This window comes from Delphinapterus leucas, chromosome 12, assembly GCF_059928025.1.
Source record: "Delphinapterus leucas isolate spDelLeu-1000000601 "Yukka" chromosome 12, BTC_Dleu_Yukka2, whole genome shotgun sequence".
NCBI classification, from domain to species: domain Eukaryota; kingdom Metazoa; phylum Chordata; class Mammalia; order Artiodactyla; family Monodontidae; genus Delphinapterus; species Delphinapterus leucas.
The window spans coordinates 20,531,010-20,545,968 of NC_143140.1; the positions used below are offsets into that span (position 1 = coordinate 20,531,010).

The following is a 14,959-nucleotide window of genomic DNA, read 5'->3' on the forward strand; positions in this document are numbered from 1 at the left end:
AGTAATTGTTTTGACATAATTACTAAAATTACCTAAGATAGTATCTGAGACAATAATTAAGTGTTGCCCATATTTTAAAAGACTTCAGATGAAAATATCATCCAACATGTGTCTCCAATATCTTCAGCTCTTATTCATGTTAATTTCTCCCTTAGACTCTTTAAAGCTCATTCCTTACTGAAAGTCTAGGTTAATACAAACCACCACACTAGTTTAGAGTTATTTTGGGCACCAAAAGTTCAGATAATCATGCTTTGTGGTCATTGTTCTTTTTCTGTTTTTTTTAAATAAAGCAAAGCAGTTCATATACCCTCTCCCTTTCCTTTACAAATATTCTATTGTGTATACGTATATCAAGTTAAGAGGAAAACTGGTACAGTTACCCATATAATTCAGCTTTCAGCCCTCCTCTTTCAAGTCGCATCATGTCAGCGTGAGTATGTGAAGGATTTTAAAATTAGGTTCTGGAGGATCTAGGTTTTTCAACGGTACCCCTGGTGTTTCTGGGGTCCCTTACTCTGAAATTCAGCTAGAGCAACCTCATTTATAACTGTTTTAGATATTTAAGCCCTGCGTAAAATCGCATTAAAAAAAAATACCACTTAAAAATGTTTGAAAACAATGACATGATATTATGGAAAAAAGTTTTGCTTGAATAATAGTATTTTTCCTTTCCTTTGCTTTCTGGCAACATCTTCTATCTATACTCATGTGTTACTATTATTTACCTAGTGTCATCAACTGGTTTATTCCTGTAACAATTCTTTCACATTCTTCATCCCTGGGATTGGAACCCCATTCACCATCAAGAGGCTTATAAATCAATGATCTGCATTCAACATCAGTTAAAGGAACACTGGTACCTAGTTCTTCAGGAAATACAGCTGAAATAGAAAGAAAGCAGATTTAGTGAAAATATGTGGTAATTTACTAATATTTAGGTTACCTTTAGAAATCAGAGTTAATATTGTTATAAAGTATAATTTTGTAAATGGTAAGTATATTCTTTATTTTCATTAAAGGAAAGTATGTTTCAAGGGTCAATAAAATTTATTCTTTAAAACATTAATTTCATAATTCTCTAGATGAGCATATAATTACTTCTCCAAAATTATACCTGACAACTTGCTCTATTATCAGTTACAGGTGAAGGAGAAAGTATTCCTATAAAATGGTGCAAATTTAAAAGTTTTCTGAATCATTTCATAATGTATAATCTCCATGTTTACTTTGATAAAACACACAGGTGAAACTGAGCAAAAGTGGTATTCTTTCAGAAATGCTTCAATCAAAGGCTCAGTTTTTTAAAATGTGGGAACAGAGAGAATTATGAATATTGACAGATGATTCTTACACTTTTTGCTCTTAAATGATGAAGGTATGCTTTCTGCATGCCTGAATCTTTAACAGAATCATTAGGGGGTGGTGGTGACATAAAATCTACAAATCTGCCAAGCAATTTTTTCTTTGAACTAGACTTCATGAGAGAAACATTTTGAAATATGCTACTACTTGTTTACAAAATTTCTCCTCCTCCCAAAATGTAATTAAACTCTATAAGTGCCTATGTACGTGTATCCAAATAGAACAAAAACAACAAAAATCACCCCCTCCACATAGCAATATATTCAGGTAGGAGACAAGTAGTATATTACTGTCACTAATTCATTTCAAGAAATACCCCAGGCATTACAACATCGATTAGCTTCATTTCTCTCATATTCACAATAGTCTGATGTGACTTCAAATTCAAACCTTCACAAAGGAGAGAACTAAAACCAGAAGAAAAGCCATGTAACACATTTACAAGTTGATTAAGATATTTTAAACAGCTCTAATTTAGCAATGAGATGAAAAAGACATTACTGGTATTGGTATCTCAAAGTGATAATTTCTAGAAAGTACTAGTTTTGAACAAAATCAGCATGACCATTTTCTCATTTCTAAGATTTACCAGATTGGGTTTAGTTTTCCCACATTGTCTTTTCTCTGCTTTTTTAGAATACAATAACTAGTGAGGAACTCCATTTATAAATGATTATTTCTACTATGTTACAAGTCAGGCTTTTTTTCTTTTTGTTTTTTAAAATCTTTATTCTTACATGATAGTAAAAGTAACATACTATTAAAAAAATCAAACAATACAGAATAATGTAAAAGATAATTTGTGGAAGTCCTCATATCCCCACGCTTTATAAATGACCATTATTAATAATCTGGTATATATCCTTTTAAACCTTTTTAGGCATATACAATTGTGTGTGTTGTATTTTTTTAAAACTGAAACAAACATGGACAATGAAATAGAAAGAAAATGCGATCTCCAGGCTTCAGCCACATTGGTCTTTTCTCAGTTCCAGGAAGATGTCATACTCACTGCCTAAGGCTAACTCCCAAATCCTAAGGCAATGCGGCAGGCCATATGCAAGATGATGGTTATTATTATTAATTATAATTACCTACTCATTGAACCCTTACATGTGTCAGGCTCTACAATAAGCACTTTACACATATGATATCATTTAATCCTAATAGCAGCCCTATAAGGAAAGTATTAGTTTACATAGTTTCAAAAGCTGAATCCTAAGAATCTGGAGTTATGAGATTTAAAGGAACTTGTCAAGATGACATAGATAAAAGACAGCAGAGCTAGGATAGGAATCTAAGTCTTACTCAAAAGCCTGAACTCTAAGTATTACACTGTATTTATTCTGCTGGAGTTACAAAAATATCTTTGATCCCAAGTGCTCATCTTCTAGAACAGCAGTCCCCAAACTTTTCGGCACCAGGGACCAGTTTCATAGAAGACAATTTTTCCACGGACGGGAGGTGGGGGTGGGGGGTTGGGGGGGGACTGGGATACAGCTCAGGCAGTGATGCGAGCGATGGGGAGCGGCAGATGAAGCTTCGGTCCTCGCCTGCCACTCACCTCCTGCTGTGCGGCCTGGTTCCTAACAGGCCGCGGACCGGTAGCGGTCCGCTGCCCGGGGGTTGGGGACCCCTGTTCTAGAGTGAATAATAATTAACAAATCAGTATCATATTTTGCTGTAATTAATTTCAACCTTCCCTGTTAAATTACAGATTCCAAGTGGGCAAGGATTATGTCTAATTTTTTCACTGTTATGCCTCCCCTACCTCCAGGGTCAATAATAGGTAATAAATATTCGTGGAATGAATATTTTCTACTTGGTCTTCATTAAGAACTCTTTGTAGTTGCAAGTTAGCAAATCAGATTTTTATTTAAGAAATTAATTCCATAATACAGACGCAAAAAGCTTAACATACACTTACCATTGTTAGGTATAAGCTCCATATCCCAAGGACTCATCTTTTCTGTATCTCCATTGTCCCAGCTTAAAGGAAGGAAAACCTTTATATTAAAAAATCTAAATATTGCATTGCAATTTTAATAAAATCACCTTGTAAAAATAATTACTTCAGTGTTTAAAAGTAGTATCTTTATCATTTTATTAATAGGCAGGGAAAACATTCAAAACAAGTTAGGCTGAACAAAAATACAATACTTCCTTACCAAACATTATAACACTGAAACAAACTATCAGGGTACTCAGGCTGAAGAGGTTCCTGGCTTTCAATTGTTCCAAACCACCAGGCATCATCTATGACTGATCTGAAACGGTCACCTGGACAAGAATAAAAGCCATCTCATTACTCTGAAATGAAACACTGCTGTTGTTACTCCTCTTTCAAGATACTTAAATTGCCTGTATGATTTTAAAAGACCTACGAAAAATGACCTACACACTCCAAAATAAATAAATATATAAAATCAGCAATACTGTGGGAAAAAGTTATTTAATAAGCACACCTGAAGTGTGACTGACTTTTCAGCACCATTTTTTACATTTTATTCCGGTAAGGAGAAATTCACTCTTATCTTAAACGTTTTTACCAATCTAGCACATCATTAGGACTATGCACAAATTTTTCATTCAAATAAAAACACAGATAATTTCTTCCCCCAAAATATTTATAGTCTATCTTGAATTCTTACTTTCTGTAGGGAAGTTCCTCTAACCAACAATTAAGAGTCCAGCCTAAAAACAAACCAAACAACAACAATCCAACCTGCTTTCCTTTGACTCAATCACCCTTAAGTTACTAACACTTATCTGTACACTCACTTTCCCTTTCCTATAGAAACAAATAAAAAAGAAACAAAAACAACTAATCTTTGTAATAGTTTTGATCCAAGACTGGTTGAATCTGTGGAGGCAGAACCCATGGATATGGAGGGCCAACTATATAGCATAAAATGTATTTAAAAAAAGAAAAGAAATTTAATGACAGAAAGCTGGAGTCAGGCTAAATTAACAGAACACAACTGCATGTTGTTGAGTTATATATATGTGTATATATATACTCTGAGTGGGTATGCACTGGGATGAAATTTAGATTCAAATTCAAGCATTCCATCGGCCAATGTTAAGAGGGAAACATAATCTATTACTAGACTAATTGCTCCTCAGATGCATATTAGTGACACTACCCTTAGTGAGAAGCTAATACATAATTTAATAAACAGCATTACTGACACCTCCGACACCTTACAGTAAACATAATAATGAGTTTCATAAAGCTATTTCTTACAATCCTATTGTACCTAGACAGATGACGGTACGCTAAAGAGGAAGAACTGGATAATGTGTGCCTGACCACAATGAACGATACTGCATGCTAATGACAATAAAGTTAAGCAAGGAATAGACTCTACCAGAGCAAGCCTAAAACATACCTGAGGACAAGCTGAAGTAATTATTATTGATGTAATTTTAAATGGCAGTTGGTAGATACATGTAAATATCTTCAGAAATAGAAGACTAACTAGTATTAACTTTAGAAGAAATAGTAATCTATAAATTTAGGGGAGAAAAATGATAAGATCCAAATGATAACATTCTGATGTACATCCATTTGAAATATCTGATTTGTCCAATACTTGCCGTATTTCTTTGCTTAGGTTGTCAGTGCATTTCTAGAATGTTCTCCTGGACTCTGACTGCTAATATTTGTTCCGCCAATTTATTGGCGGATGCGTGTCCTCAAAAATAAGAGATGAAATTGATCTTATCAACTAACGCATGTAAATAATTTTAAAAATCATATGTACCAAAGGCTTACATCTAAAACCAAGAAGAACTTTTAACTCTTTCTTCTTGAATTTACTTACGGTTTTCTAAATTATGAGTATATAGCTATTTCTTCACTCATCAATTTTAGACATTAAGTATTGGTCTCTCTCCCTATAATTGTATATAAAGGGTATGTGCATTTAATTTAATTTAATTCAGTTTTCCTCTGTCATGACTACACTGTATAAATATTGTTTGCTAATGAGCCAAATAGCACACAATTCCTTTCCTATATAATTTTGTATAACTGCTTCATTTTCTTATGGTTGGTTTTCTCTGAATTTATGATTATGTCTTCCCACATTCTCTAATAGCTCAAACTATAAAACACTCTTCAATATATAATTTCCCACAAAGTCAAACATCTTATACAATTTATCCATTTCACTTTTTTTTCCCTGATGATTTCACTCTTAGAGGACAATGTTTTCTGGACTGTTTGCTTTACAGACTTGCTAAACAGCTGCTATCCTGAGACTTCTGTTGACTGTTATTTGGGAATTCCTTTTGTTGCTTTCCTGTTCTGAATTTCCTGTCTCCTGCAGAGATTCCGTGTCTTTTTCTTTTCTCCCTTATTTGATGGAACACATCTTTCAAAGCTTCCAGAGAAACGGTACATGGGATGTAAATTTTTTTCTGTAACTTGCATGTCCCTAATTTTAATGACTTGCATTTCCATAATTTTTCTTTTTACAGCACACATGTAAATTTCTACGTTTACCAAGACCAAACAAGAGACAACAAATCACCACACAAAGGCCTTCCAATGGCACTGGAAGAGGGATGAAATGCCACGTCAACTGATGTGCTTTTTCAAACCAAATAAGCCATAGGGGCACCAGAGTCTACTCCAAGATGACACAGTGGTCCTGTCTGAAATTTTTAAAAGGAATACTCTAGAAAATAGCACATCCATCTGTACATAAATTAATGCACCTTAAATGCCTGGAGACTTCTAAGGATTTTAGAGTTTTTTTTTGAGTCTTGATTACAATATTAGCTTTAATTTTAACAGAGTTAACCAATAAAAGAAAAATGTCAGTTCAGTTTTAGTCCCAGTCCAAATTATTAAACATTTTGAACTGGAAGACTACTTTTGCTTCAAGTTTGAATTCTGTCATTAATTCTTTTGTATAAGAATTTAATTCAGCACATAAAACAGCAGAAGGAATAGCTATAAACAATCTTATACATAGTTAAGAAATGTAAGAGAGAAAATGTCTGGAATTTCAGCATCACCTAAATTAGAAGTATTTTCATTCTTAAAAATAAATAAATAAATTCCTGACACAACATCTTACTTTCTTATTAACATCCCTGCAAATGGCAAGATTTCTGATTATCTTTACCTAAATTATGAAAAATAGTAAGTCACTTATTAGATAAAGCAAACATTACAGCTTCTAAATAAATTACCCACCTATATTCCACCGCCTATATTTTGCATCGTCAAATTGTTGTCTCAAGACTAGGAAATCTATAACATCAGGCATATCATGGTACCTAAGTACAAACAGAAACAAACTGATTAGGTCATATACTTACAAATATCTAAAAGGCATTCAAATTTATCTGGATCTTGAAAAATAATCTACAATACTAAGAAACTATTGCCTCTTTCAACAGTCCTTACTTCATGGTAAATGATCCACCGGTCAGTTTACCAGTATCAGGATCCAGAAAAGCAAGTTTAAGGCAGCAAAGGGTAGGCAATCCCACTTCATACTTTATGCCAACTATTTTCATCAGTTCTTGTTCCTGAGGAAGATACAGAAAATAAGAAACCATCTTCACAAAATAAACTGCTAAACATAATAAAAAAAGTTATCCATTTTAATATTGATCTAGGTGATTACTCTGTATGTATATGTAAAAATCCACTGAGCTGTGTACTTATCGGTGTACTTTATAGTATGCAAGTTATATGTCAATTTAAAAAAGAGAAAACAAAAGAAAGAAAAAAAAAGAAAAAGGAAAACTTTATCGAAATAAGAGTTTTCTAACACAGTTCCAAGGACATGGAAATAATTTTAAACTACTGCTGATAAACCTAGAAATACTTCCAAATTTACAAAGATGAAGTTTGCCTTAGATGTTAATGTTGTCCAGTTCTCACCATAATTACATTTTATTCCCAATTTATAAACTACTGGAATATATAAATTCAATCTTATGTTTCTTTAGAAATTAAACACCTTCTACTCCCCAGATTGTTCCAATTAGAAAAGGTATCTTCATGATACAGTTTCTTATAGTGAAAATAGTAACACTCAATACAATTTCCTCTATAATCGCATCTTTTTGGACTATTAAATTATAAACACCATACCCGTAGTTCCATTTTATGCCATGGCTGTTTTTTGGGATTGATACTATAAATTTTATTTTTCCGGGCCATTTCAACATACGCTTCATGTCCTTGTCGGAAATAATAAACCTAAAAAGTAAATAAAATCACAATTTTAAAACTTGAATGTGTTTCCTTTGACGCAAGATGCACGGTATCAGCTGAAACTGCAGAGAGAATTTAATGTCCCTTAAACTAAAAAAAATTCTAATATTTTGATTTTTTTTTTCCCCTTCTTTTCCTCAAGCTGTCCTACTGTCACTTAATCATAACCACAGTGTTCTAAATAACATTAAGAGGTTAGGATAAGCAGTTATTTTTTGGCTTTTTGGTTTCACCATTTTATTTTTGGATTCAAAATAAGTTAATTTATGTTGCATAATAAAGTAAGTTGTAACTAGGGGTCATGTTTAGTTGATTATTCACCTACTTTTATAGCAAGCAGTTTGTACAAATGCAGAAAACTTTAAAATGAAAAATATATTTTCATATATATTTTCACATATATTTTGTCATTATAAAGAGAGCAAGGCATATATTTATCCTCATTTACGGAGGTCAAATTTAAGTGACTCCTGACTACCACGCTGGAGAACCGGTACGTGAATACAGCAGTCTGACCCCAAGTGTTCTTCCCACGACACTTCCCACAATAAATAGTTGAGCTTGTTAAAAAATGCTGCTGGAATTTCAAAAAATGCTATTAAGTTCTTAGCAATATTTTGGGATACCCATTAGGTTACACACATTCATTCTATTCATTAATATTATTATTGCTCCAGCTGCCTGGAACTTTAGAGTTACTTATTACTCTTGCATTAAAAAGGTTTTGTTTTCCTTTTTTTTTTTTTAGAACTGTCAACTGCCTGTCACCTTCTACTGTTAGTGTGCTCTGCTAAAGAAGCCTCTATTTTAACTCCTAACTTATTACTATGAATCTACTGAACACCAGATAACCCTGCCTCTTAACATTTACACATAAAACAAGGAGACATGAACTCCTGAGTGGAAAAGTTTGGTCTAATCTTACATTTTCATTTCAAATTCACAAGAACATAGTCCAAAATGATGGCCAGCCACCATATTTTCTTAAAAATGAAATGATATTTTGAATATAATAGATTTTTTTAAGATCAAGGAACATATTATGAACATTATAGTTATTTAAATAAAATACTTCTTTGAAATAAAATTAAAAACAAAAGGCTGAATTTTGTTTTTCCTTTACCATATAAATATATTTTAGGAAAAAGAAAACTGGCCATAAAATCCTCTTATTAAAAAATACGTATTAGCTTTTAAAATGTCAACGAAACCTCTATTCTCTTACAATATTTAATTTGCTATTGCAATTTTTACAGTAGCCTCAAAAGATTATCAGTAAAGCTTTCCTCCTAATTTTCCTTTTTCCATATACAGCTACAAATATGTAAAATGAGATACTTTATAAAACTGCTGCAATTTTCTGGAGTTCTGTTTCAAGAGCTATAAAAAGTATTTAAAGTTACTTGAATGAAACAAAGGATATTTTTTAAAAGCTAAAAAATACCTCATCACCCATTTGTGGCACAAATGGACATCTTCGGGGGAGAGTATCTGTAATCCATGTTGAAGGTAACCATTCTTCTAACGTCAAACCGTTTTCCGTCAGTTCTCCCACAGCCAATCTCTAAGTGTAAAACAATATAAAGTAATATTATCATGAAAGCATTAATCTATCAATCTGCCCTTTAAAATAACTACAAAGGTAGTTTAAGAAATAAAAGGGGAAGGGATCTTTGTACAAAAATGTATATTAAGTATTAAAAAGCTTACTCTGGGAAGATGGCAGCAGTGGCAGTATAGTTATATTCGATTTCTCCAAATCACTCCATAAAAAAAGAACTAGATAAACCAAAGCTCTACAGACAATATTCAAAACAAAACTAGATGACAAGATATTCCCATAAACACCAAAGTATAAGCTCTGTCTCCTTTCTTTCCTCTCAAAATTCTATCAGTTTCATAAACACTCCATGTAACAGACCGAAGCATATTCGATATTTTATTTTAAAAAATCCTAGTCATAAGCGTGTTAGTAAGAACTAACTAAGATACTCTCATATGGGCTGAGCAGTGCCAAGATACAGAAGGCTAACTGTTTCCATGGGCTGGGCATTATACTTCCACATAGCCCAAGAACATTCCTTTACTCCTTTTAAAGTAGCCATTTCACACACAAGCTTCTAAAAAAAATTTTTTTTCAGATTTTTTTTTTTTTTTTTTTCAAACAGAATGCTGTCAAGCCAGGTCTCTTACTTTTTTGAATAGGCCTTTGAGAAAAATTTAAAATTTTCTGGTCACCTACAGGTGGCCGTCATAGCCTGGATATTGTTACCTTAGACTTTGGAAAAATGGACTTTGAGCTGAAACCTAACATATGTAAGTAGAGACAGAAACTTCATGCAGCTGATTAAAAATGTTTTGGTTCAGTGTTTGTAAACTAAGATTTCTAAATTTTATTCTCTTGCGTTTGTTAAAAAAAAAAAAGGTGGTTATAAGGTAGTTATCACTGTGAATTAATGAAAGTTCATGAAAAGGAAAAAGGTCACAATGGGTGTCGAGAACACCATCTGCAGCAGGTATGCTATAGTTGCTACTTAATACTCATTTTCCTATTAACTCTCCTTCCTATTAACCACCTTTGTATTTCTCAGTTAAGCACATCAGGAGAACTCTCTCTGGAGAGTAAGGGAGGAGTAAAGGACTTTGGCATTTACTATACGTGAGATGGATCCATTGGAGAATTTTAGGCAGAAGAGTGATAGGATCTGACATATTTTAAAAGGATCACTCTGGATGCATCACAGCAGGCATCTGCAAATTATGGCCCACGGCCAAGTCCAGCCCACTATCTTCTTTTATAAATCAAATTTTATTAGAACAAAGCCATACCCATTCGTTTATGTATTGTCTAGGGCTGCTTTTAGGCTACAATGGTGGAGTAGCTGGCCCTCTACAGAAAAAGTTTGTTGATCCCTGCTTTAGAAAACAGAGGCTAGGGGGATGAGGGTAGAAGCAGGAAGAGAGATGGAAGGCTACTGCAGTAATACAAGTGAGAGTTCACGGTAGCTGACACTAGCATGATAGCAAAAGTGGTGAAAACAGTCAAGTGCTGAATGTATTTAGAAGACAGAGCCATGATAATAATTCCCTGATGGACTGAATGTGGAATGAGAGAAAAAGGAGAATTACAGGGTTTTGGTGTAAACAACTGGAGTTGTCACTGCTGAGATGAGGAAGGCTGAAGTGCAGCACGTTAGAGGGGAAAGCTTAGAAAATAAATTTTGCTATGTGTTAGATTTGAGATGTTAAGCCACATGACATGTGAACAGTTATTTTATCTACACGTAGTTACTGAGTAGCCACTACTGTTATGCACTGAGCACATCACAGAGTGAGATCCACAGATCATATCACTCTTACATATGATGAGGTGTTCAGTTAAAGTGTTTGAAAAAGGTTTCCTTTGACTTAGTAAAAAGGAAAAAAGGTAGGAAAAGTCTAAAAATTACTTATTCCAGCCTCAATATGAACTATTAATACACTAAGGCAAGCATTTCTTCCCAGAATGTCGATTAGGATGGCTAACAACTCTTACCTGAAGCCAGGTAAGTTGGATATTAAATAGAAGTAATCATATTTATAACTGTAAGACTGTGGCATAGACAAGAATCATTATGATAAACATTATGACAATTCCTCAACAATTCTTGGGGAACCTAGAAGTTTTGGTTAAAGTAGATTTCTGTCAGTTAGTACTTACAACCACTTAGGGGATAAAATGCTTTGACATGTCTCTAAATTTCCAGCCTCATGAATTGCGATTTCTTTAATTTTGGAGATACAGGTAACTAATTTATTTCCTTTCTATCCATGGATATTCTTCTAGGCCCACCTAAAATCTTATTTCTTCTGGAAAGCTTATGTGAAACTCTAAGATAAGATGGCCCCATTTGGTTTCTGAGTTATTATGTATAAAATTACTTTGCCAATCAAACATATTTTATCATGTGATATTTATTCCATTTTTTGGGGGGGGGCGGGATTCAAACAACTTGTTAGTCACACATTGTTTCTGGAGCAAGTACTACGTCTTACACTTCTTTTTATCCACTGTATTGCTTTATAAACTGCAGGCACTAGATCAAAATTCATCGCTCTGATTTCCAGAGCTCCTAACAGCATAAGGGATATATGTCAGATAATATCTGAGATAACTTTACTGTATCTCTCGAGAATTCTATTTTTTAATGAGCATTTTCTATATTTGCCTAACTGGGTTGTTTTTTCTTTTTTTTTTGCTTAATTCAAACAATCATATGGAAAATATTTTCATTTTTTTCATAGACGCAATAAATATCAACTAATTAATGATGTCTCAGTTACTTTTCAGCCCTACAATTCTATGCGTTAAGAAGGGAAATATTGTGTTTACTTGAGATAAGACGACTAAGGAATAAGAACAATTCTATCTACTGTTAGATTCACTGATAGGCTGACAACAAACCATGTGAACAAAAACCAAATTACAGGGAGTAGCCTATAAGATCCTAACCTTATGCTTTTTAAAATCTGTCCCACATAAATTTAGTGGCAGACAGACCCTGGGGTAATACTTTAAGCAAAACAGTGAAATGAAAATATGCCAAACAGTAACAGTGGATCCAAATGTAGCATGTGTGAAGGAGCCTGAGGTATTAGTTTATGGATAATCATCAAATAAAAGGGGACCAGGTGAAGTAAACTGCACTCCTGGGATAAAAGAATTATGTGAGGTAACACTGCAAACCTCAAAAGTTCATCAAAACTGTCTTGAGATGAAAAAAAGTTTACCTCATTAGCCAGATACATGACTAAATCGGTTTTACCTGTCTACTATGTAAAGTAATAGGTCAGCCTACATTTATCATCACTGACAAGGAAGAAGAGAAATATTGTGGCTAATGTGTGGTACTCTCTTTGGTAAATATCCCCTAGACAAACGCAAAGGAGGTGACAAAAAGGATAGTAGGCTGAGGAATGCAGATTAAAGTAATCCATAATTATAAAGCTGAAACAAACAAGTGCTCAATGGATGCAGATAAAATAAACACTTAAGACAGAAGTAGTCCTAAAATTTTTCAAAGCTCTCTAAAGATAAAGACCCTACCGTCTTCCTAGTATAGTATTTAATTCTACAGATAACAACTTCTATTTGATTCTAAAAATGGCAGAGGTTTTAAAAAAATCTTCCATTTGTTTAACCAAATGTGCCTCGAATTTATAATCTTCTGGGGAATACAAAACGTGTCCCTTGTATTTCATTTACTTTAGAGCAAAATTTAAACAGTTCTTGTTTTTAAAGAATTCCGACTCCGTAACAGCTAACAGATATTATTCGCATTAACATTCATCTCTTGCTTTTTCTGATCTGTCTCAAAGTATCCACAGACTAAAGACGTAGTAATCAAACCAGTACTACTGACCTAAGGACCAGTGATGGCTCACATGCTCTGTAAATTAATGAAGGCTTGTTACCACAGTAGTATTTTCAGCAGTAACAGTAAGGATGGTTGAAAAGTAAAGGCAATTAAAAGACTAATAAACTGTGTGTTTTGTAGCATTATTTTTTTAACATAAATAAACAAATCCCACTGGAGTCTCAAGAAAAATATCTGCTCATGTTATACGATTAAGTGCTCAATATTTACAATATGGTAATTCTACAAGTAAATACTCTCACATGCTAAACATTTAAAAACTTGAGGAAACTAAAGAGATCTTAATATATTTTAGTTTACTGCTGCGTACTTCTGAGTTTTTTCTATTACTTGCTCTACACCTGAAAAATGCTTATGTTCATCAGCTGCACTTTTAAAATGCGTGCTGTGTTTTTATAGAAAACATACATATATATATATATATAAATCAACCTTCTGTTTTCTTTCTTTGGGCTTCTTTTTCTTTGGTGATACTGGTCCATCTTTTTCTTCATTTACTTTCTTTCTTTCCTTTTTAATCTGTTTTTGCTTCTGTTTTTCAGATTCTTCTTCTTCATCTGAACTGCTTTCTGCTTTCTTGGTTTTATGCTTAGGAATTTTCTTTGGTGGCTGCAGATTAATTCCTGCATCTGCTGTCCAGTCAGAATAATCACTGGAGTAGTCACTAGAAGGAAAGAAGAGATTTAAAAAATACACAGACAAGATACACTTTTAAGACTTTGTTGTATGAAAACGTAAAGAAAGATCATCATAAAAAGTAATGACAGAACAGTACATACTAAATGAACTAAAAATATTTCCTAACTTTCAACTCATCTTCTAAATAGTTTCCTAGAAGTCTGTAGGCTTAATTTACTTAAGTATCTCCAAAAATTTTTAAGATAAATAAGGTCGTAGTGCTAGTTAAACAATGAACTTAAGTACCTTCTATGATTTTAGCAAACATACAGATTTCTGAGTGCTGCACGTGTTCAAAATATTGTGGAGTATACAAAAATGAGGAGCACAGCATCACTTTCCTCAATTCTAGCAACAACAGAAAGATAGCCCTAGATAGCACAGGAGGTACTGTCACTGAGGAAGAAGCATAGGGATTCCTTTTTGAGGGGAGGTGGGCCCCCTGACACGGGAACGCCCATGGTAGAGCCCTGATGCCTTCATGGTAGCTAGATACCGAACTAACAGGGCCAGAAGTCCTCCTACCCAGCGGGAAGACTGAGCCTGCCAACTTTGCACGGCATCTCCAGTGTACACCCTAAGTGTATCTTATGCCTCAAAGCAAAGTAAGATTCAGAAAAACACAGGCCTAATATTTTATGTATCACTACCAATCGTGTTTGCCATTGGCTGTATCTCACTGGAAACTCAAGCTTTCTTTTCAGTTCACCTTCAACAGACCTAAGTTTTACTAAACTGATGTTGCAAAATAAAGAATCCAATTATGTTATCTTCTGTTTTAATTTTAGTACATGAGAATATTTCATTACTTGATTTTATAGTTTTATAAATATAATTACCTTAATGGAATCTAAATTATACTGTGTTAAAATCAATAATCAGGTTGCCTAGATTTACTGATGTATATCCTCACTCCTCTAAACATATTGCTGATAACACTGAAGGCATATTTTTCTGGAGTTTTATTCTACTACCTTGTCCCTCTGGTCCGAGTGTCCTTTATGGGTAATTTACCCATTATCTCCCTAAAAATAATCATCACAGATAAGAATCAAATAATTAAGGTGTTTTCTAGTATGATTTCATGACTTCATTTTAAAACTAAAAATGATTTTGAAGAACTTAAATAAAAAATATTTCTGACACTACTCTGGATATGTGGGAACACATCTGCAGGGCAAATAGCCACCTAGGCTATCCTCAACTTAGGAGCATTTATTTACTCTAACCCCAGCCATGGTCACTGTAAATGGCACTC

General features: G+C 33.6%; 1 protein-coding gene across 4 annotated transcripts in view; it reads right to left on the reverse strand.

The window, feature by feature from the left end:
* PHIP (PHIP subunit of CUL4-Ring ligase complex) overlaps nt 1-14,959 on the reverse strand; it is a 127,423-nt gene that overhangs the window by 23,850 nt on the left and 88,614 nt on the right. For all 4 annotated transcript variants that reach the window (XM_089921755.1, XM_089921756.1, XM_089921757.1 and 1 more), the window contains 8 exons: nt 13,456-13,687; nt 9,051-9,170; nt 7,484-7,591; nt 6,788-6,912; nt 6,575-6,657; nt 3,534-3,645; nt 3,293-3,354; nt 729-884 (listed from right to left, as the gene is read on the reverse strand). In XM_089921755.1, the coding sequence (XP_089777881.1) occupies nt 729-884; nt 3,293-3,354; nt 3,534-3,645; nt 6,575-6,657; nt 6,788-6,912; nt 7,484-7,591; nt 9,051-9,170; nt 13,456-13,687 (998 nt within the window). The remainder of the gene's footprint in view (nt 1-728; nt 885-3,292; nt 3,355-3,533; nt 3,646-6,574; nt 6,658-6,787; nt 6,913-7,483; nt 7,592-9,050; nt 9,171-13,455; nt 13,688-14,959) is intronic.